Source organism: Lagenorhynchus albirostris, chromosome 7 (genome assembly GCF_949774975.1).
Source record: "Lagenorhynchus albirostris chromosome 7, mLagAlb1.1, whole genome shotgun sequence".
NCBI lineage: Eukaryota > Metazoa > Chordata > Mammalia > Artiodactyla > Delphinidae > Lagenorhynchus > Lagenorhynchus albirostris.
The window spans coordinates 57,237,079-57,259,216 of NC_083101.1; the positions used below are offsets into that span (position 1 = coordinate 57,237,079).

General features: G+C 39.6%; 1 protein-coding gene across 2 annotated transcripts in view; it reads left to right on the forward strand.

Moving 5' to 3' along the window:
* Nucleotides 1–22,138, forward strand: part of KDM4C (lysine demethylase 4C) — a 400,008-nt gene that overhangs the window by 341,368 nt on the left and 36,502 nt on the right. For both annotated transcript variants that reach the window (XM_060155068.1, XM_060155067.1), the window contains exon 19: nt 7,344–7,514. In XM_060155068.1, coding sequence (XP_060011051.1) covers nt 7,344–7,514 — 171 coding nt within the window. The remainder of the gene's footprint in view (nt 1–7,343; nt 7,515–22,138) is intronic.

The following is a 22,138-nucleotide window of genomic DNA, read 5'->3' on the forward strand; positions in this document are numbered from 1 at the left end:
AATCTTGTTTTATTTTATGGATTTAAAAACATTATTCTGAGTAGGGATCCACAGGCTCAAAAGTTAACTAAGGGGCTCTATGGCAGCAAACATTCCGTTCTCAATGGCCTTCTGGGCACATGTGCAAAAGGGCTTCCTGGCTCCCTTAGTCTTGGTTCAGATGGTCAGCAGGCTGTGGTGATAATAATTAGAGAAATACAATTGACTCTTGAACACCATGGCTTTGAACTGCACAGGTCCACTTAATGCGTGGATTTTTTTCAAAAAATATAGTACCTGTATTTTCATTTTTTAGATCTTTAAATTAACTAAGTGTGGAGAAAATTTGTGTTTGATTAGAGTTCACAGTATGTGGCATCAAAAGAGTCCTGATTGCATTCAAACTGTTTCAGCTTCCTGCCCTTGGTTAAGTCATGTACTAGTTCTTTTGTTTTTGAGGCAGAGATAGTGCTATGCAGATATTTTCACTGTGAAGGGGATCAAGGTGCCCCTAACCCCTGTGTTCAAGGGTCAACTGTGTATAATGGAAGGTACACAGAAGTACATAAAGAATCAAATAAAAAAAAAATTAAAAAATTAAAAAAAAAAAAGAATCAAATAGACAAAATTTCATTACCTAGCATTGTATATAGCTAACAGTTTAGTATATTATTTTCTTAGTACATTTAACCCTTGAACAACATGGATTTAAACTGTGTGGGTCCACCTATATGTGGATTATTTTCCCATAAATACATACTGAATTCTATACAATCCTTGATTGATTGAATCCATGGATATGGAGTGCCGACTGTAAAGTTATATGTGGGTTTTTAACTGTGCAAGGCCGGGGGGTGGTTGATGCCCCTAACTCTTGCATTTTTCAAGGGTCACTGTATTCTTTTTTGTGTATGTGACACAAAGTTGTGTATGTGACAAACCACCCCAAAACTTAGTGGCTTAAAACAATGACAACTCTTTAGCTGCTGATTCTGTAGGTCAGAAGTTAAGGCTGGGCTCAGTTGGGTGCTTCTTCTGTTTCAGGCTGGTTGCCTCATCTGTCTGTGGTGAGCTGCAGAACAGCTTGCCTTCTTTTGGCTGGGTTCTCTTATATGTGTAGGGCCTCAGCTTTGGTCAATATGGTCTCTAACCTGCCAGCAGGATAACTTGAATTTGTTCACATGACAGAATCTGGGGTCGCTAGGGAGACAGCGGAAGTGTGCAAGAGGCTTTGCATTTGCAAAGCAGGCTAAGCCACAAGCCTAGCTCAGATTTGAGGGTTGGGGAAATAGACTCCAGCTCTAGAGGGGAGGAGCTGCAAACTCACATTTTCACGAATGTGGAAAGAGGAAGGTGTGAAGCTATGTGAGCATTTTTGCAATTTACTGCAGTGTGTATGCGTGTCATGTGTGTACACATAGGAAAACTGAGAGCATATGCAATTATACGTTCTGCACTTTCCATCTTCAGATAGGCTCCAAATCCAAGTTGCTAATTCAACTCTGTGATTATACTGGGGAGATTAAATGAAGTGCCTCAAAAGGTATGTAGAACAGAGGAGGTTCTAACTCAGTAAGTCAGTTAGAAAAGAAAGAAATGTAACTTCTCTGGGAACTGCTTGAATTCCATTAGTCTCACTTCCTGGTTAGTTTTATTTCTCCTCTGATTTCTTTCCACGTGCGTTCTCCTGGTTGATGATACCAAGGCACTTGTGGTGGGAGAGCATCTGCTTCTGGGCCCCACTTCAGCCTCTCACCAGCTCTGAGATCTTGGAAAAGTCACTTGACCTTGTACCTCAGTGACTTCATCTGTTTAATGAAAATAACAACTGCTTCACAGAGTTATTGGGAGAGTCTAATTAACTCACGTGTATGGACACATGTTGGTAACATATCTGTGTTATGTGTACCAGTGACTCTTTGATGCTTTTGCGAAATGTCTGTAACATTTTCTTAGTTAACATTTTTTTTTTCACATCCCCAGAATTTTGAACTGGTTCTAGCTTTTCTTTAAGTCGTGTTTTTTCTTAAACCACTGTTGATTTCTGCTTAGCGCATGTTAAAGAAAATGTGACTTTCACCAGCCTTAGCCTGTGCACTAATCTTAGAAAACCATAGCCACTTCTATAATCTGATGGAGCCCCTTGCATAATGTCCATCTTCTCTGATCAGAAATGACATTCTTAACATCAGTAGGTTCTTAGGCATTTCTGACAGGAAATATTATTGAGGATGTATAATCAGTTATGGGATATGCTTGTCAATAAACTTTTCCTGCAAAAATAAATCAGAAATCATATTAAAGTAACATTATGAAAAAAATCTGTTTTCTTTAGTACTCCCCATGAAATGGTCATGCTTGAGGCTTATGAAAATTTTTATTTAGATGAAGGCTGTATATTTAATTTGTGTGCTGGCCATCTTTCCAATCAGCCAGTTTGCATAAATTTCGTGTCCTAGCAGGAAGAAAATGGTTGTGGTCTAGAATCGACCTTTTCTCTGTCAAGTCTTTGTCACTTTTCTTTTCCCTTAACTGGCTGCTTCTACTTTCCAGACCTTGTGAATCTCACTATAAACCTTCTTTATTTCCTCCCCTTACCTTCATACATGTCTACCCACCCTAAGAAAGAGGAACTTCTTCCTAAAACTCCCCTTTGTTTCTTTTTGCCCTTTTCTGGACAGTGAATAATTAGAATCAATCTTCTCCCATTTAAAAAATGTGTCTCTACCCCTCATCACAGTTCATTTATTTAGTTTTTTCCTGTTCATTCATTTTTCCATTCATTTACTCATTCATTGTTCATCTGACAGCAACAGTGTTGTACGCAGTGTACTGGGTGCCACAAATAAAAAGACCAAGAGGTCCTGGCACTGACCTGTGGATTTTGCCCTGTTATAGGAGGGATAGTCAGTGAAAGTGACATTTGACCAGAGCCTTAAGAGAGTTGTAAACAAAGGCTTTGAGAGCCTTGGGGGTCGAGGGAGGAGACCACATTATTTATGCCTTCCTTCCTAGGAACCATAGCTATGTGCCCCTGTTTGACAAGAATTAGAGTCAGAAGGGGATGAGATAAAGAGCAGGACAGTGATCATTTAGAGGTGGATTGAGCCTTGTCATGTGAAACCAGGGTGCTGCACAGTTGTATATGCTAGTTACTAGGGTACGGTAGGGAAGAGTGGTGTATTAACCTGGGGCTAGGTTCTCACGTATGTTCTTCAGTTCTTAAAACGAAGCCAGTTAACAGTTGCTGAGAACCAACTGCCTATGAGTCTACGCATTTTATGTACTTCCTCTTATAGGAAACCTTTAATGTAAGTATTATTGTCCCTTCTACAGATGAGCAAACTGAGGCTGCTAAAGGTTATATAACATCCCCAAGATCACACAGCTAGGAGGAAGCTGAGCTTATAATTCAAAACATTGTTTCCTTAGCAGGTGCATTCCAATTTTAATAAAATATGCACAATGAAACTATTATCATACTAAAATACAGTACATGCAATTCTGACTATGAGTGTTTTTAAGGTGGTTTGACAAAGAGGGACAGCCTTTGCAAAAATATGCTGCCAACATGAAGGCTTTTTGGCCCTAATCCAGGTCACTAAGGACCACCATGTTTAGCGAAACAAGTTGCAACCTTCGCCTCCTAGGGTCAGTTGTAACTGATACAATCTTTTATTTTTTTTATTTTTTAATTTTTGGTTGCATTGGATCTTCGTTGTTGCGTGCAGGCTTTCTTTAGTTGTGATGAGTGGGGGCTACTCTTCATTGTGGTGTGCAGGCTTCTCATTGCAGTGGTTGTCTTGTTGTGGAGCATGGGCTCTAGGTGCACGGGTTTCAGTAGTTGTGGCACGTGGGCTCAGTAGTTGTGGCTGGTGGGCTCTAGAGCACAGGCTCAGTAGTTGTGGTGCACGGGCTTAGTCGCTCTGTGGCATGTGGGATCTTCCTGGACCAGGGCTCGAACCCGTGTCCCCTGCATTGGCAGGCGGACTCTCAGCCACTGCACCACCAGGGGAGCCCTGATACAATCTTAAGCAGTAGTCATGGGCCCAATTTTGGAGTTACAGAACTCTGCAGACTGTGCCCTCACTCGAATTTATTATTACATCTCAGTTGTTCTCTTACTTTGAAAGGTTAGATATATTTAAAGGGGTTGGGCAGAGGAATGAAGTGGGAAACTAGGGAATTATTTTGGCATATGTGGCCTAGCTGTTAAAGATTTCTACTTCAAGCAAAGTATGTTTAAATCACTACAGGCTTCTTGCTCTTGTCCTTTGTCAAAATGTTTACACAGCTAACTACACCTAAAGGCACAGAAAAATTTCCCAACCAACCTAGCAGCAATCAGTAGGGAATGATTTCTAGAAGGAAAATATCCTTTTGTTTTGTTAGGCATGTGAGAAACTAGATGGCAGAGCTCACTCTACAAGGAGAGGACTCTTAGGAACACGTTTGGGAGACAGTTGGCCCTCTACCCAAGTCATGAGCATCTTTGTCTGTAGGCCCTCATTTCCCACATGGAGATGCCCCTTCTCCCCTTAAAGACACACAGACCTGGATCATTTTTCTTCTATGCTTAGTCCTCTCAGTGGCTTCCTTAGGCTCACAGGGTAATATATAGACTCCTTAGGATGGCATAAGAGCTGCTGTACTCCCCTCTACCCCATAGCCTGATCTCTGGGCCCCAGGCCATTTCTCAAGTCTTCTCCTTCCTGCCCGCTTCCCCTCCCACACAATAGCAGATCTCCTGCTGTTCCCAGAACAGAATGGGCTGTTCCCTGCTTCTGGACTTTTGCTCGTGCCCAGTACTTGGTGCTTCATTGCTCTCCTCCCCTAATTCTGCCTGTGAGTATGAAGACATGCTGTAGATGGCATGCTACAGTGTCACCAGTCTTGAATCATGCCACCTGTAAGATAACTTCATGGCACGTACCTTTGTGGGCCTGTTCCAGGGAACAGGAATCAAGTCTTAGTGGTTTTTGTTTGAGTCCCCAGCACCAGGGGAGGTGCTTGGTGCCCACTGGCTGGCAACGCATGACTGTTGAAGGAATTAGTGAATCATTAACTCTCTGGGCATTTCTTCTTTGGTTTCCAGAAGGAAAAGATTAAGCATAGCACTTTATATGTTTCCTACAAGGTGTTTTAGCCTTTTTTGAAATTCAGGGAAAAAATAAGTAAAACCTCTAATTAAACCAAGATTCTGAATTGATGACACTTTATTTCCCAGTAATGTTATAAATACTGCTGTCAGAAAACACTGGGGTTTAGTGAATCTTGGCTTTCTGTAGGTTAGGGGTGACATGTCAGACTAATGTTGGTATCTTGGGGATCATGAGACGGTGCCTTCTAGGGCCCATTTAGCAAAGGTCCTGGACCTTCCCAAGTGCTTGATTCAGGGCCCCCCTAGTGGGTCAGAGCTTGTGGCATCAAAAGAATAAGGGTGATGAATGATACTTGGAGCTGGGGAGTAAAAGGGACTGAATGTTTGAGAGCAGACTTCCTTGTAAGATGTTGGCTACCCTCTCTGCCTGGCAGGAATGGGGTTTGTATGAGCTCCTGACAGGGGAGCAACAGCCTTATTCTGAAAAATAAAGCAAGCAAGAAAACAAACAGAAATCCCCAAATACAGCAAGCTAACATTTCTGGAGTACTTACTCTGAGCCCAGCACTCTGCCAAGCACTTCCTGAAGCGTTCATCCTGAAGCCTTCTGCTTCCATAGCATGACACATGTACTCTGAGACCTAGTCCATGGTTTTCCATGGTTATACGTATGTTTATGTATACCTGTAGTATGATAGTGTGTGTGTGTGTGTGTACGTATATATATCCACACACACACATATATCTACATGCATATATTTCTTTGGCCTGTCTTCTGAAAGGGTCGAGAAACAATGGTGCTTTTGTAGGAATAAGCACACCTAAGCACCTGGATCTTATTCTCTAATATCACTGCCCTCTAAAATGAACCACACTCCTCAGGGAAATGTTAATTCCAGGGCTGAGGCAAGATGATCTTGACACATCTTGTTAGGCCAGAAAGTAAGGAACTGATAAGAAATAAAAAGACATCTTAAGGGGCACAGGAAAACAGATTGAAGAGGCTTCTATTGGCCAAATCTGGGATAATCTGAGCACCAAAATTATTAATTATAGTATGAATTCTAAACAGTTGGGTAGGCGGAATTAATAATTCCATACTGATGACGGATGGATGGACGGATGGGGGGAAGGTAGGAGATTTTTGCTTAATAACTGCCAGGTGCCAACTAGTAAATGTGGAGGGAGTGCTGGAGCAGGAAAAATCAGCATATCATCACCATCATAGTAAAATTGGATCAAGCAAGACTCATCAGTCGTTGCTAAATCTAAGCAGAAATGTGGAGGAACAGGATATTTACATGGTGTTAAAGTCCCTCCCACAGATTGCTTATTAGTTGGAAGGGAAAAATAGTCATTACAGAATGAAGAAATTGGACTACGCTTTGACCAGGATCAAAATTAAAATCACCATTGAAAGGTGGACAAACATGTGCCTCCAGATGTGATATCCTGAGAAGAATACAACATTGTCTCTGTGGTAGTGGTATTCTGGCCAGGAATGTATAACCTGAATCTAATCATGAGGAAACATCAGACATATGCTCTACTGAAAAAGCAGGGGGAGGGAGAGCTGTATCCTTCAAAAGTATCACGATCATAAAAGACAAAGAAAGGCTGTGGAAATGTTCCAGATTAAAGGAGGTTGAAGAGACTTGGCAACTAAATGCAGTATGTGACTCAAGACTGCATCCTGTACATAAAGGATGGGGGCCATAAAGATCGTGATTGGCTCACTTGACAAAATTGGACTATGCATGGTCGATTAAAGTATGGCATCCATGTTAAATTTACTAAAGTTAGGAACTGTACTGTGGTTATATAAAGGAAAATCCCTGTTTTTAGAAAATACACACTGATGTATTTAGGTGTTAAAGCCCATGATTATATGTAGCTTATTCTCAAATGGTTTGTGGCATGCACACACACACAGTTTTATTTATGTGTATATATATATATATATATACTTAAATATACACATACGTAAAATAGAGAGTAGGCAAAAAAAGGGAAATGGTAAAATGTTAACAATAGCAATAAATAACAATAGATGAACCTGAGTAAAGGGTCAAAGAGTATATGTATGTTTTTGTATTATTCATATTCTTGCAACTTCTGTTTGAAATTACTCCCCAATAAAAGGTTTAACAATTAAAAGTGTATATCATGACCACACCAATGATGTTTTCTAAATAAATATTTCTTTTATTTTCTGTTTTTTCTCCTGTTTCTTTTCTCTCCTCTTTCTCTGCCCCTTCCTTAGAAGTCCAAGGCTGGCGAGAAGGGCATCGCTGTGGGGCAGACGGTCATCACGAAGCATCGCAACACCCGGTACTACAGCTGCAGGGTGATCGCTGTGACGGCGCAGACCTTCTATGAGGTCGTGTTTGATGACGGCTCCTTCAGCAGAGACACGTTCCCCGAGGATATCGTGGTGAGTAAGGTCCTGGGTGCCTGCTCCCCAGTTTACTTTTTGTATAACTAAACCAGCTGAACCTCTTGGGACTCTTTACTTCGGCTCTTGAAGTAACTCATTTCATTTAATATTTGATTTCAGGTGTTCTGTTTTCCCACCACAAAGAGTATTGTTTTCTAGGAGGTTCCTTAGCCGTCATTATTCTAAATAGTAGATGAACTTAGAATCATCTTCCCAAATTCTTTTAACTAAGTGAAAAATGTGTGTGGTCAGAAACATAAAATGTGAATTCACCTGTTCTTTTCTGTTACAAAGTATTTGTATATTTGAATCCCTTTATTCTTTTTCTTTCTGCTTAGCTGGAGAATATGGCTTTTATTAATCTGACCTGACAGTGACATCTGTGATCAGACAGAAACATCTGTGGATGTTTCATATGGGAGTAACAAAAATCACGCAAGAAAAAGGCCCTGACTTTTCCCGAGTTTCTGAACTGTGGTCTGGAGTGGGAAACATGCGTGCCAGTCTGTCTGTCTGTGTGTCTCAGGGACTTGCCTTTGAGCAGGATGTTTCACAAGAAAAGCACTTTCAGCAGAAGGTTTTTTGAAACTGAGATCAAATCAGATAACTGAGACCAGGGTTAGTCTTCTGGTCATCTTGTTATCCCTTCTTCATTTAAGGGGAATGTCCATCTGGGGAGCCAGGCCTCACTAATGTAACTTCTGCCTTGTCCTGGGTCTGTTGATGATATGCCCTTGTTTGTATTTGGAAAGATGTTATTCTTTAAAAGTAGTAATTATGCACTATGTGCAACTGATAATTAAATGTAACCTTATGAGGTTGCTTATAAATATTTCTAGAATTTTGGTCTCCTGGGGCCGAAGAAACATTGATTCAGTTAGCTTTGTTAGGCTTACTTCTCTATGCCTTTAAGAAGGACAAGTACGTAAACACAAGTTACCTTATTTGAAAGATTTTAAAGCAGATGAGTTTAAACAAATTAAAAATCCCAGGACTTGATCATACACCAAAAGGGTGAGTTACGTTTCTTTGCAGAATTCCACCTGGAGCTTTGCTTTACTGCACTGCCATTGCTCTTCATAAGCAGCAGCCCTTAGGTGCCATGCTCCCCTTGTTAGACTAGGCCACCCCTTCAAGCACGCAGTATCTGCTATGTGCCAAGCATCACACTGGGTGCGGGCAGAGATAATGAGAAAGAAGGTGTGATTCCTGCTCAGTCTGGGGGGAGGCAGGCTGGTAAATAGGTGCTTTCTAGACAGTGCGCTAAATGCTATAAATGAGCCAGAAGCGACTTCCCACCTGTTGGGGTCAGGAGACCTGAGTCAGAGAGTCCACAAGGTCAGTAGGGCTGACACTGCTGGACATACACCACGTGCCAGGACTGCTTCAGGAGCTTGACACGCATGAATCACTTCATCCTCACAACCGTACACGCTTACAAGCCGAGTTTTCTACCTCTGGCTACTGCAGAAACTGAGGCACAAAGCAGTAAATAACTTTCTCAAGGTGACCCACAGCTAGTTAAGTGTCAGAAAGCGTATTCAGTCCCAGAGTTGGGCTCCAGAGCCTCTGTTCTTAACCCCTGGGAAGAAAGGACATTTAGAGTGGGAGATAAAGAGGTATGTGAGGGCAAGAAAGGCAAAGAAACACACAGGCTCTCGTCAGCCCTGCCCAGCCTACACACTTATTTCAGAATCAGTCAGCCTTCTTTTGTGCAGGCTGTCAATACTGAGCCAGCCAAAGAGAGAAACCTTTGTTGGGGAGCATACTGGGGATGGGACACAGACTTCTGAGCACTGATCCCAACACCTGAGCAAATAGTTAGGTCTTTATCCACGAGAGTATCTAACGAATCCTAAATTACCTTCCACTTCACGAGCCTCCACACGCCCAGCTGGTCTTAAGCTTTCTTGGATTGTCTTCAGCTTGTACGTTGGAAAAGAGTGGCTGTGATCCTAGGAGTTTTTTGAATCCACAAGCCTTCCCTCTGATAACTTCGGTTCCCACTCTGTGAACCCACACAAGTTTGGTTTAAAGTATTTGTGGGTGTTGTGAGAACAAGGCTCTGAAATTTATAAGATTGTTCAGAAGCACCTTGGCATTTAAATCAACAAGAATGGAAAAGCAAAAATTCTCTACAGCTTGATTAGCTATTACTTAGCATATGTGATAAGGATTTGCGGTTTAGCAGTGGGGCGTGTGTGTGTGCGTGTACGTGTGTGTGGCCACAGCTCTAGCCTGGGAGGGAGGCGGTGCTCATGGTGGCGTGAGTTCATGTAGATTGGAGAGGGGCGTCTGTATGAATTTGCGTGAATGATAATATTTTTCAGGGAAAAGAATTATAATTGTCTTGGAGCAGGTCTTCTCTCTTTCATCCAGCCTGTCCTCCCTCGATATTCCCCAGCGCCCTTTCCTGTCTGGTACATTTTTGGTTATTTGTTCCAGGCCTCTTCCACCAACCAAGTAGGAATATTTGTCATATTGTATTTTCAAATTTCACATACTTTCTAATAATGTCACCGTTTGTTGGCTGCTGTGGCCTCTTCCTCTTTGTTCTCTTGGTGCTGAATGAGACATCCCCAGCTTTCCTCCTTTGGTGGCTCCATAGGGAAGGTTTTATTTTTCCTTATAATATTATATTAGGGTTCTCCAGAGCAATAGAGTCAGTAAGAGTAGTGTGTCTGTGTGTGTGTGTTTACTATATTACAAGTACATATGTATAATGTGTATGATTTATTATAAGGAGTTGGCTCAGGTGATTTTGGAAGCTGAGAAGTCCCAAGATCGTAGTCAGCAGACTGAAGATAGGAGAGCAGACAGTGTAATTCTAGTTCAAGGGCCAGCAGGCTCAAAACCCAGGAAGAGCTTCAAGTCGAGTCAGGAAAAAACTGAGTCCCAACTCAAAACCAGTCAGGCAAGAAGAATTCCCCTTTATTTGGGAAAGGGTCAGCCTTTTTGTTCTCTTCAGGCCTTCACTTGGTTGCATGGGCCCTAGAAGGATCGTCTGCTTTGTCTATCAATTCACATACTAAAGTCATCCAATAACACCCTCACAGACTCACCTCGAATAATGTTTGACCAAATACCTAATATCTGGGCACCTGTGGCCCTGTCAAGTTGACGCATAAAATTAACCATCACATATGTATTGTCCTGGGGCGTTTTAGGAGACTGCTTACCTTGTGGTGTCAGAAGCTCTGACTCCTAGGCAGAATGTAATTTCCCTTTCTGTAAAGCAGCCACGCTGTCTTGGTCGGTTTGCAGCACTCTGTAGATCCGCTCCATTAGCTATGTGCTCTGTCCTGCTCATCATCCAGGTTCCCAAAAGGCGAAGTCATGGATTTTACAAAGCGAGCTTTTAAAATTTAAAGGATTGTCAGGGATGGATGGGGGTCTGTGTTTCCCACCGAAATTAATGAAAGCTACATGATTAAATGCCCTCATAGTATGTCAACTAGACTTCAGTTGGATATGGGGAATTTGATGTTATATTTCAAAACATAATGTATGTGTATAATTAAGTATGTTATAAATATGTTCACATATAAATCATATATATATATTTAAAAAAATGCTTTGCTGAAACCCTTTGGAGAGATAGGGGTTTTGGGAAGCATGAGCCACCCATTCTCCTTGCATGACCCTGCAATAAACCTATCTCTGCTCCCCTCCCCTCCCAAAAAAAAAAGAATCATACTCATTCTCATACGTGATATAATGTAACTACATTTATATCACCGTTTTTCAGCCCATGTGGGTTAATTCTTATGATTGTCCCGCTTCCACTTTTGCTATCCATCAACATCAGAACTGTCTTCTGGGAGATGGGAACCCTGCTTGGTTCCCTAATGGGGAGTTTCATCAGGACAGAAGAAAAATGTGACCATGTCTGCCTCTGTCTCAGCATCTTGCAGATTGTGGCAGAATAATTATTTGTGTGGAAACATTAAATGTATTCCATATTCCTCAGAGAAATCTTGTTTTCATTAGATAATATACCTGTGCCGTCTGAAACGGGGGGTAGAAAATGATTTTTTCTTCTGTTTGTCTGAAAACTCTCTAATCCACACAATGTGCTTAATCAGGCGTGAGTGCTTCTGGGAAGGCCCTTTCATCAAAGGCAACATGACGTCAGCGTGACTGGCTAGGGGAGAACTAGCTTCTCTAAGCTGCGGGTACTTGCTAACTAGAACTGCCGTAAGGGTGCAACACAACTTCAGTTTTTTTAACTATGAAAATAAAATCTAGAACATCAAGTTTAATTATCCCAAAGTGCTTATTTACATATAAATATAGTCCTTTATGAAGCCTGATGCTTTAGTAAAGAAATGCATTCCCTTATTTATAGAAATCACTGATTATGATCACGTTATGCTCCCAACAGAAGAGAAACCTTTAATGCAGGCTGGCCTATCCATGTTTGAAAATAAATTTGCTGGGCATTAAAATGCCTTTGTTAGGGTTATGTGACTAGAGGGAGTGTCTGGAGTTGTAGAGAGAAACGTTCTTTGGACTACCAGAAAATTTCTTTCCAGACCTAGGTACTTTATTTCTGTGATAGCCAGAAAAATGTCCCAAATCTTTTCTCTCAACAGTACACCTGCAGGATATGTGTATCGGCCCAGTTAAACACAGCATGCAATCTGTAGCTGTCAAGGGAAGTAACAAAAGATGTATTGCTACACGCCTCCATCTGTCAGTCTATGAAACTGCGACACACTTCCTGATGAATTTTTTTGTAGTCTCCTACTATTTTGATGGGGATGAAAGTTGCCCACAGGAGAGAATTCAAGGGGCATGGCGATTCCAGGGCCCCCTATTACCCTTTGCTAAAACCTGGGATCCTCTGGCATGCCTATGATGACCCTAGAATGATGGCTGCTCCCTTCCTCTGCACTTGGAGCTCATTTCAAGGGAGGAAGATGGTGCAGTGTGATCCGGATAGTTTCAGGACAAGCACTTAACATTCACCACTGGGCTTGAGAAGAGAAACAGGACCATTTAGAAATTCAACAGCAAGAGTCCATCACTGAAATTTCCATGAAGACTTGCTACATTTTTCAGCGTCCGTTGAAATGTGAAAAAAGCACGAGAACTGTACACTTCAGGATTCTAGGGATGGACTGTCATGGCCTTTAGTTTTTGTGGGCTGTACAGTGCAAACTGAAATTCTTAAAGCTAATTTTTTCCTCAGTTATAGGCAGGTTGCTCAAACCTGTTTGAAGCCCATTTTTTCCCCACTAAAAAGGGAATAATAATTTATACCTTCTGAGGTTATTGAAAGGACTAAATGAGCTAATTTACCATGTAGCTAACATGGTAGGCACAAAATCAAAATTTTTAGGTAATTAACTTCAGTCTGTAGAACTTTTTTTTCCCTTTTTCCTCCCCTATCTAGTTTATGCTGCCCTTTTCTGGTCTTGATGAAATCTGGTTAGAAGATGTGTCCTTAGAACTTTATTCCTACTTGTTAGGTTAAATGGGTATCTGTACAGGTGAGATTTCACTGAGTCAGATTATTGTTTCCACTTGCTGTAAAGCAGTCCTGGCATCTTTAGACTTTGTAGTAACCCAGTTCTCTGCATTTGTGCATGTATTTTTCTACATGTTTATAAAGTGTTATTTCATTGGCTTTTCATGACAAACCCGGCTCCAGAATAAGTTCGTGCTCATTTCATAGATATGATAATTGCTGAGTCACAAAAACCCTATGATTTGTGCGAGTTCCCCAAATTAGGGGTGACAGAGCCAGGTGCAGAATGTAGGTTGGCCCCCTGCATTCCATTGCTTGTTGCCTCTGTGCTTTGGGGCACCTTTCCAGGAAGTCTGCTCTCTGTGACTTTAGTGTCGCTGTGGTAGAAGACCTTGTACCTAACTGCTCAGGGTTCAGCACCTCCACAAGGCCCCACTTGGCAAGTGTAGGCATAGGGGTGACTCTGAATGTGCAGGATACAAAAGAAAATATCTGAGGGGGTTTTAGAAACTAAGAGAAAAGTTTTCCAAGAAACTCTATCTTATGTTATAGGATCCTGGGAAGTGTTTTTGGATTCCTGTTGGCACCTAGATTGTGAGGTACCCTGGATCTTTAAGTCAGATGGAAGTCATGCCCCATCCCAGACCATCTGTGTTATGTGTGCTACAGACTGATGCTCCCCCCACCCACCCCCAGTCTTGATTCTTCTAGAATCAATGGAATTTGCCAGAGAAGGCTCCAGGAACTTTTACTGGTTTAGGATTCTGTAGGTATGGCCCACATGGCATTTAACCGCTCAGGAGGGGCACCCTTGCTTCTCTTTCTTGGCTGTAGAGCTGAGAGTCTGTGAGGTGAAGGGCTTTGCCAAATTCCTGTGGATTTTTACATCCTTGGGAAGCCTTTTATACATGTAAAAAAAAAGAACCTGTTATTACTTTGATTTTAATCAATATTCAGTTTAAAATCTACTTTTTTAAGCCTTCACATTCAGCTAACAAATTTTCTTATTTATAAATCTAAAATTTTTTACATAAAAATTTAAAACAAACTCATTTGTTCCTTGATTAATGTTTATATAATGTATAAATTGATAGATCAAATTCTAACCATTTTACATTTAAGTAATCAAATTTCCTTGGACATCTTAACTATGCTTATAGGTTTAATGTATGTAATCCTCACAAATGTCACAATTTTTTTAAGCACTCAGTGTCCATAATGCTAATAAGTTAGACATTAATTTAGCAGTTCAAATTCTTCTGTTTTAAACATCTTCAAAAAGCAAACAACACGTACAGCAGTACAGTATTTACAAAGCATATTACTGCACCTTTATATGAACACAGTTTACATTGGATAATCTGTTAAATACAATCTGTATTTAAACACATTTTAATGATAGATAAGTAAATAGAATCTACCCACCAAGGGGGAGTAGTATTACTATGCTGGCTAGGAGTTCACTAAGAAAAAATAATCAAAGAACCTCAAGGCCATTCAGAGGCATAGACTCTGGTTATATCTTTGAGGACTAAATCTGCAGTTGCTGGGCAGGGGCTCCTACCTAAGGTCAGCTTTCATCTGATTCTTCAACTCTCTAAATTATGTGCTCTTCACCGAGGCTCTAACTAGTTTCATAAGTTTCATGAACTGTCTCAAGTTGGTGGGGGTGAGTACTTACCAGGTCCTGGTAAGTACATTTTTGTTCTCTTTTGTGTAATTCTGGTGTGGCTTTTTGCCTTAAAACCTGGGGCATACTAACAGAATGTTGAAGCCCTTATTTGAGTTGGACTCCCTTTCTGTTTTATAAATTGTATGCATCTCTGCCCATGATTCTGTAGCTATCATATTGACAGTTTCCATTCAGCATTGTGATCCTCTGAAGAAAAGTATGTCATTGCCCTGGTGTCCCATGCAGGATATTAACTAGTAGCCCTGAAGACACAGTGTCAATTACATTTTTCTTCAGATACATGCCTCCTTCACTTGACAGTATTTCTCTTATTTCTCTTTTGGCGATTATCTCAAGGTGATTGGTTTGAGGAACTTATTCCCAGGAGACAGTTTTTGGTGTTTCTTTCCCATCCGTTTCTTTCCAAGGGAACTCAAAGGTATATAGCATCTCATCTTCACTCTAACAAGATAAAAATAACTACATTGAACTTCGGGGCGGTGTTATTAATTTCCAGGACTTTATTGTCTCTTTTCAACACAGGGCTTAATCCCAAGGGTGGCAGTCACCATGATCCAAATCTACCTGTGTTTGGGAATATCCAATCATAGCATTCTTTTTGACCTATGTATTCAGTGCTGTTTTAGGCACCATGGAGGATTCAAGATGTGTAAGCATAGGTGAAGGAGTGATGCTGGGTGTTCTGGAGGCAAAATAAAATACCCAAGTGGATTTGAAAGACTAAGAAAAATGTTGTTATCAGAAACAGTCTATGCTGTGGGATTCTGGGAAGCTCATGGATTTTCTTTTCTTTTCCAAGTTTTTAAAAAAATTTATTTTATTGAAGTATAGGTGGTTTACAATGTTGTGTTAATTTCTGCTGTACAGGAAAGTGATTCAGTTGTCTATCTATCTATCTCTACACATTCTTTTTTATATTCCTTCCATTATGGTTTATCATAGGATATTAAATATAGTTGCCTGTGCTGTACAGTAGGCAGCTTTGTTGTTTATCCAGTCTGTGTATAATAGTTTGCATCTGCTAATCCCAAACTCCCACTCCATCCCTCCTGCACCTGCCTCCCCCTTGGCAACCACAAGTCTCTTCTCTATGTCTTTGAGTCTATTTCTGTTGCATAAATAAGTTAATTTGTGTCATATTTTAGATTCCACATACAAATGATATCATTTGGTATTTATCTTTCTTTTTATGACTTACTTCACTTAGTATGATAATCTCTAGGTCCATCATGTTGCTGAAAATGGCATTATTTCATTCTTTTTTATGGCTGAATAGTATTCCATTCATCTTCTTTATCCATTCATCTGTTGATGGACATTTAGATTGTTTCCATGTCTTGGCTATTGTGAATAGTGCTTCTATGGACATAGGGGTGCATGTATCTTTTTGAATTATAGTTTTGTCCAGATATATGTCCAGGGGTGGGACTGCTGGATCATACGGCAGCTCAATTTTTAGTTTTTAACAGAACCTCCATACTGTTTTCCATAGTGGAAAACACTATGGAATTCCAATTTACATTCCTACCAACAGTGTATGTGGGTTCCCTTTTCTCTACACCCTCTCCAGCATTTGTTATTTGTAGATTTTTAAATGATGGCCATTCTGACTGCTGTGAGGTGGTACCTCATTGTAGTTTTGATTTGCATTTATCTAATAATTAGTGATGATGAGCATCTTTTCATATGCCTATTGACAACCTGTATGTCCTCTTTGGAGAAATGTCTATTTAGGTCTTCTGCCCATTTTTTGATTGGGTCATTTGTTTTTTTGTTCTTGAGTTGTATGAGTTATTTGTATATTTTGGAAATTAAGCTCTTGTTGGTCATATCGTTTGCAAATATTTTCTCCCAGTCTAGGTTGTCTTTTCATTTTTATTACGGTTTCCTTTGCTGTGCAAAAGCTTCTAAGTTTGATTAGGTACCATTTGTTTATTTTTGCTTTTACTTTTATTGCCTTGGGAGATTGACCATTGATCATTGGTATGATTTATGTCAGAGAATATTTTGCCTATGTTCTAGGAGTTTTATGGTGTCATGTCTTTAAGCCATTTTGAGTTTATTTTTTTGTATGGTGTGAAGGTGTGTTCTAACTTCATTGATTTACATGTGGCTGTCCAACTTTTCCAACACTGCTTGCTGAAGAGACTGTCTTTTCTCCATTGTATAATCTTTTCTGTTGTATAATCTTGCCTCCTTTGTTGAAGATTAATTGACTGTAGATGTGTGGGTTTATTTCTGGGCTCTCTATTCTGTTCCATTGACCCACCTGTCTGTTGTTGTGCCAATACCACACTATTTTGATTACTTTATCTTTGTAGTATTGTCTGAAGTCTGAGAGGGTTATGCCTCCTGCTTTGTTCTTTTTCCTCAGGATTGCTTTGGGAATTCTGGGTCTTTTATAGTTCCATATAAATTTTAAAATTATTTGTTCTAGTTCTGTGAAAAACATCATGGGTAATTTGATAGGGATCGCATTAAATCTGTAGGTTGCTTTGGGTAGTATGGCTATTTTAACAATATTAATTTTTCCAATCCAAAAGCATGGGATATCGTTCCATTTTTTTGGAATCATCTTCAATTTCCTTTATTAATAGTTTATAGTTCTCAGCATATAAGTCTTTCACCTCCTTGCTCAGGTTTACTCTTAAGTTTTTTTTGTTTTGATGCAATTTTAAAAGGGATTTTTTTTTTTTTTACATTCCCTTTCTGATATTTCCCTGTTAGTGTAAAGGCATGCAGTCAATTTCTGTGTGTTAATCTTGTATCCTGCTACCTTGCTGAATTCGCTTATCAGTTCTAGTAGTTTTTGTGTGGAGTCTTTAGGGTTTTCTATATATAGTATCATGCCATCTGCATATAATGACAATTTTACCTCTTGGGAAGCTCCTGGATTTTCAAGTCAAGTGGCCACGGAGACATTATAGTGATAGAGACCAAGCTGATGAAGAGATACCTCTTGTTATGAGGCCACCTCAGCTTTGGGAATTCATGCCCCATCTCAGCCCATTTGTGTTATATTTTCATCACTGATGCCCCTTACATCCCGTCACCCCAACCAGGGGCTGATCTGAAAGATTTTACGAGAAAAATACCCAGTGAAGTTTACTAAAAGTAAGTTCAGAGACGGAAGCAATGGTGATGGACCAGAGGGTTGAAGGAGGTCACTTCAGGGAGGAGATGAACTAGGTTACTCACTTGTAAGAGTTGTGTATTTTAGATACAAGCCCTTTGCCAAATATTTAGCATTTTTTCTCCAAGTCTGAATAATATTGCATTGTATAACATATTTTGTTTACTCATTTGTCAGTTGATGGCTGTAAATCCAGTTGATTAGATTATTTCTAGTTTGGGGGCTATTATAAATAATGCTTCTATGAACGTTTGCTTTCAAGTCTTTGTGTGGACATGTGTTTTCATTTCTCTGGGATAAATATCTAGGAGTGAGATTACTAAGTTATATGGTAGATACATGATTGGTTTTATAAGAATGTGCCAAACTGTTTTACAGAGTGGCTGTACCAGCAATGCGTGAGGGTATAATTTCTGCACACCCTTACCAACACCTGGTATTGTCAGTCTTTTGGATAATAACCATTCTAGTGGGTGTGTAGTAGTATCTCAATGTGAGTTTAATTTTTATTTCCCTGATGACTAATGATTTTGAGCATCTTTTCAAGTGGTTATTAGCTATTCATACATCACCTTTGTTGAAAAGCCTATTCTGATATTTCACTTTTTAAAAAATTGAGTTGCAAGTGTTTTTTAAATATTCTATACATGAATGTTTTGTAAGATATGTGATTTGCAAATATTTTCTCCCAGTTTGTATGTTGTCCTCACTTTCTTAAAGGTGTTTGAAGAGCAAAAGTTTTAAATTTCAGTGAAGCTCATCGTGTCAATTTGTTCTTTGTGGATCATCCTTTTGGTGTCATATTTTAAGAAATCTTTGCCTAACTGAAGGCCACAGAGATTTTTCTCTGATGTTCTCTTCTAGAAGTTTTATAGTTTTAGGTCTTAGATTTAGAGCTATAATCCATTTTGTGTTAATTTTTGTGTGTGGTGTGAGGCCAAGGTCCAAGTTCCATAAAATGAAAACCATAGAACCTAACTTAATCAATTAATTGTAAGGATTAATTGAGAGAATGTCTATAATCATCATAGTGCAGCACCTTTTACATAGTAGGTGCTCAAAAAAGCGTCGTTCTTCTCTGCTCCGTCACCTATTTTTCTCAAAGTTGCACTACAGAAGGGAAAATTAGTTATTTTTTAATATTCTGAACTTCTAGAAAGCCTCATGGATGGTTTGTTTGCACGTCTACCTAATATCAAGAGTATTTTGGAGATATGTATTGTATAAGCCTTCAGAAATTTAATTTCAACATAATTTCTGTACCTTTAAGGAAAGAAGAGTAGAAAATACCAGATAAAACGTGGTTCCATCTGCAAAGAGAACTGGAATATGGTTAATGTGCTTACACCTGAAAAATACTTGATAGATTTTAGATTAGTCCAAGATCGTATTTCAAACCAGGACATGTTTTGTTTTTCCAAAGAAAGAAAGAAGGAAGGAAGGGAAAAACAGAGGAAATTTTTTTTTGGTTAGTAATATAAGGGAAATTAATGAAGAAGTGCTTACTTAAAGAAGAAGTTAAACTCCAGATTTTCCATTTTAACTTGATCTTGTTTGTCATAACACTTACCTTAGTTGATATATGAAAGCCATTGAACTTTGAGCATCTTGAAAACAAGGGCCGTATCTGTTTGAGTTACTGTTATGTACCTAGTTCTCAGTACAGGGTTTATAGTAAGTGGATAATAAATAGTTGTTGAATTAAAGAGTAAATAAATTAATAGCCATCACACATTCAAGTATTAAATTTGTTATTCTAAGTCATACCTTAGACAATTGGTATGTTATTTTAAAATCCATAGTCAATGTCAAGAGTTGTTTTAGAATTTGAGTCCAAGTTTGTATTGTGTGAGTTTCATGTCCTTTCCAGGTAAAGCATATTTATCCTTAGAGCAGAGCTATGCTCCAGCAGTAGTCCCTGGGAAAACCTAAGCCTTCAGTGTTTGGCTTCTACCTAAGACTTCTTTAAAGAAGAAGGCCTCGAGCCCTGAAAAAAATTAGAAACCACTGGTACAGATGAAGTGGATAGTTATGTACTGTCCCTCTGCCACAAGAGTGAGGAATCTGTCATGAAGAGGTGGCTAAGGGACCCATGGTGTTAATGCAGCTGCTGGTACCTGTGTGTGCCTGAGAGCAGGACTCTTGGGAAAAGTCACCTGTGGCCTTAGCAGGTTCCATCATGAATGTTCAGCTCGAAACTGTGAATATAAGTGACATTTCTAAATTTCAGAGTTGGGCTGAATCAACTTGCATTGAATTGAAAATATAAGCATAATGAAAATTCTTTATTCCTTTTGATAAATACATGGCCAGATGTCAGTGTTGCTTCACATCATAGTCTTATAATGTCAGCGGTCATTGTTGACCCTTCTCTTCTTCTTTAAATGAAAATGGCACACTAGCTGCCTTTGATTGGCAAGGTCTCAAACTTTCAAATCTTTCTTTGCTCCGACTACATTTTGATCTCAAACCTAGATACTGTGACCCTGAGCGTGGTATAATCATGCATGTTTCTTTCGTAAGTGCTTTAAGTTGTCCAGAGCTGACCCTTCCTGTAGCACGTTTGTAAGCACAACGTTCCGCATGCAATTTCTGAAATATATAGCTAATGCTGAGATCTTCCTGAGGCAAGCAGTCAGCAGGGAGCTGCCTGTTTACAGGCCTTTTTACATTATCCTTCACCTCTATCCAACTCCAGGTGCGAACACACTGGGACATAGCACGTAAATTGGTGACACATCCCAGAAGATATTGGGCTCATAAATCAACAGAGTTTATGTTCCTATTTGACCATGGGGTTTAAATTATTTTGGTAATGGAGTGAACTTAGATTATTGTCTGATAAGTATATCCAGAAGAAGTCAATACTGTCTATTTATTGGTAGACTGGCACTGCCTTCATTTTAGTATTTCCCTTTCATACCTTGTTTGAAAGAGGTTAGCTGATTTTCATGGGTGAGAGAGAACCAGTAATAAATCTTGCCTTTCGTTTCATTAAATGAATTATATTTTGAGGTCAGGCTGTGTGAGTAAAGGGAGAAGAGGAAATGTGGAGAGGACGGAGTGAGTGCGATTTTTCCTTCCATTTCTAATCTTTCCCACAGTCAGAAAACGTTCTCTGCTAAGAAGTGAGTGAAAAACCTGGAAGTTGTGACCTGCTGTAGTCTTTCTTGGTTGTATGTGTTTCTGCAAATCAATTGCCCTGCCCTATCTGATTTCTTAGCTTCTGTGAAATGGAAGATATTATGTTTGCAAGTCTTCTATGCTTATTTTATCCAGTACCATTAAACATAAAGAATGTTTTAGCTTTTTCTGAATGTTATAATATTGATAGTACAATATGTTGAATAATGCTTTATGCACGGTTTTTCAAATCCAAGTAGGGTTTTCTACTACTTGGACATTTTCGTAATTAATGGTGATATGGTCTGTGCCGGAAAAAGATGCCTTTTGCAGATTAATGGCTAACAACTCAGCTAAAAGGGAGGGGGTAAAATTATGCATGTCTCTAGTAGTATAGTTATAAGAATAATACTTATACGTTATTGTTTTTAAAACAAGCCTGATATTTATCCTTTTTATTAGCCTTTAATTAAAACTAGTCTGAACTAATGATTCTATTATGTGATATCCTCTTTTTTGAGGGAGTAACAGATAATATTGAATCTTCTAAACAGTTTATCTGATTTATACCATAAAAATAGTGACTAGCACAAAACAAGTCAGACTCTGGTCATTGCATTCTAAGCAGCCAATACCTGAAGCCCTGTTAAAATAGGAACTATAAGAGAACTGGTATGAAATTTAATATTTTATTTATAGTTTTAAAATTGATTTCAATACTAGTAAAACTCCTTTCCTATATTTATGTTGAAACTCTACCCCATGTCATTAGTTACGTTTCTAATGGGGTTTTGTTTGTTTTGTCTTGTATTTTGTTTTTGTCTTTGTTTGCAGGAGTTTGGAAGGGCAACCATTTAACCAGTATCTAAGAGTGGGTTCCCTGCAGGAGAAGTCTAATGAGGATGGGCAGCAGCGTGTGTGGTGCTCAAATTCTCTTTCTTCTCCAAGAGTGAGGGGCTCGTATCAGTGTGGAAGGCTGATGCTTCCCCAGGAGGCCCTTCCCCTTGTAGAAAAGGAACCCCTGCAGCTCCAGGTCTTTGATAAGCCACATCTGGGTACCTGCATTGGTGATTTATGTATTCTCCAGCCAAGGGATATGTTACTCTCCAGTAAGTGGAGCCTTACTAAAAATTTTGCTTCCAGTGAGCACCTGCTACATGCCAGGCATTGTGCTGGGCCCTGGAAATATGATGGTGAGA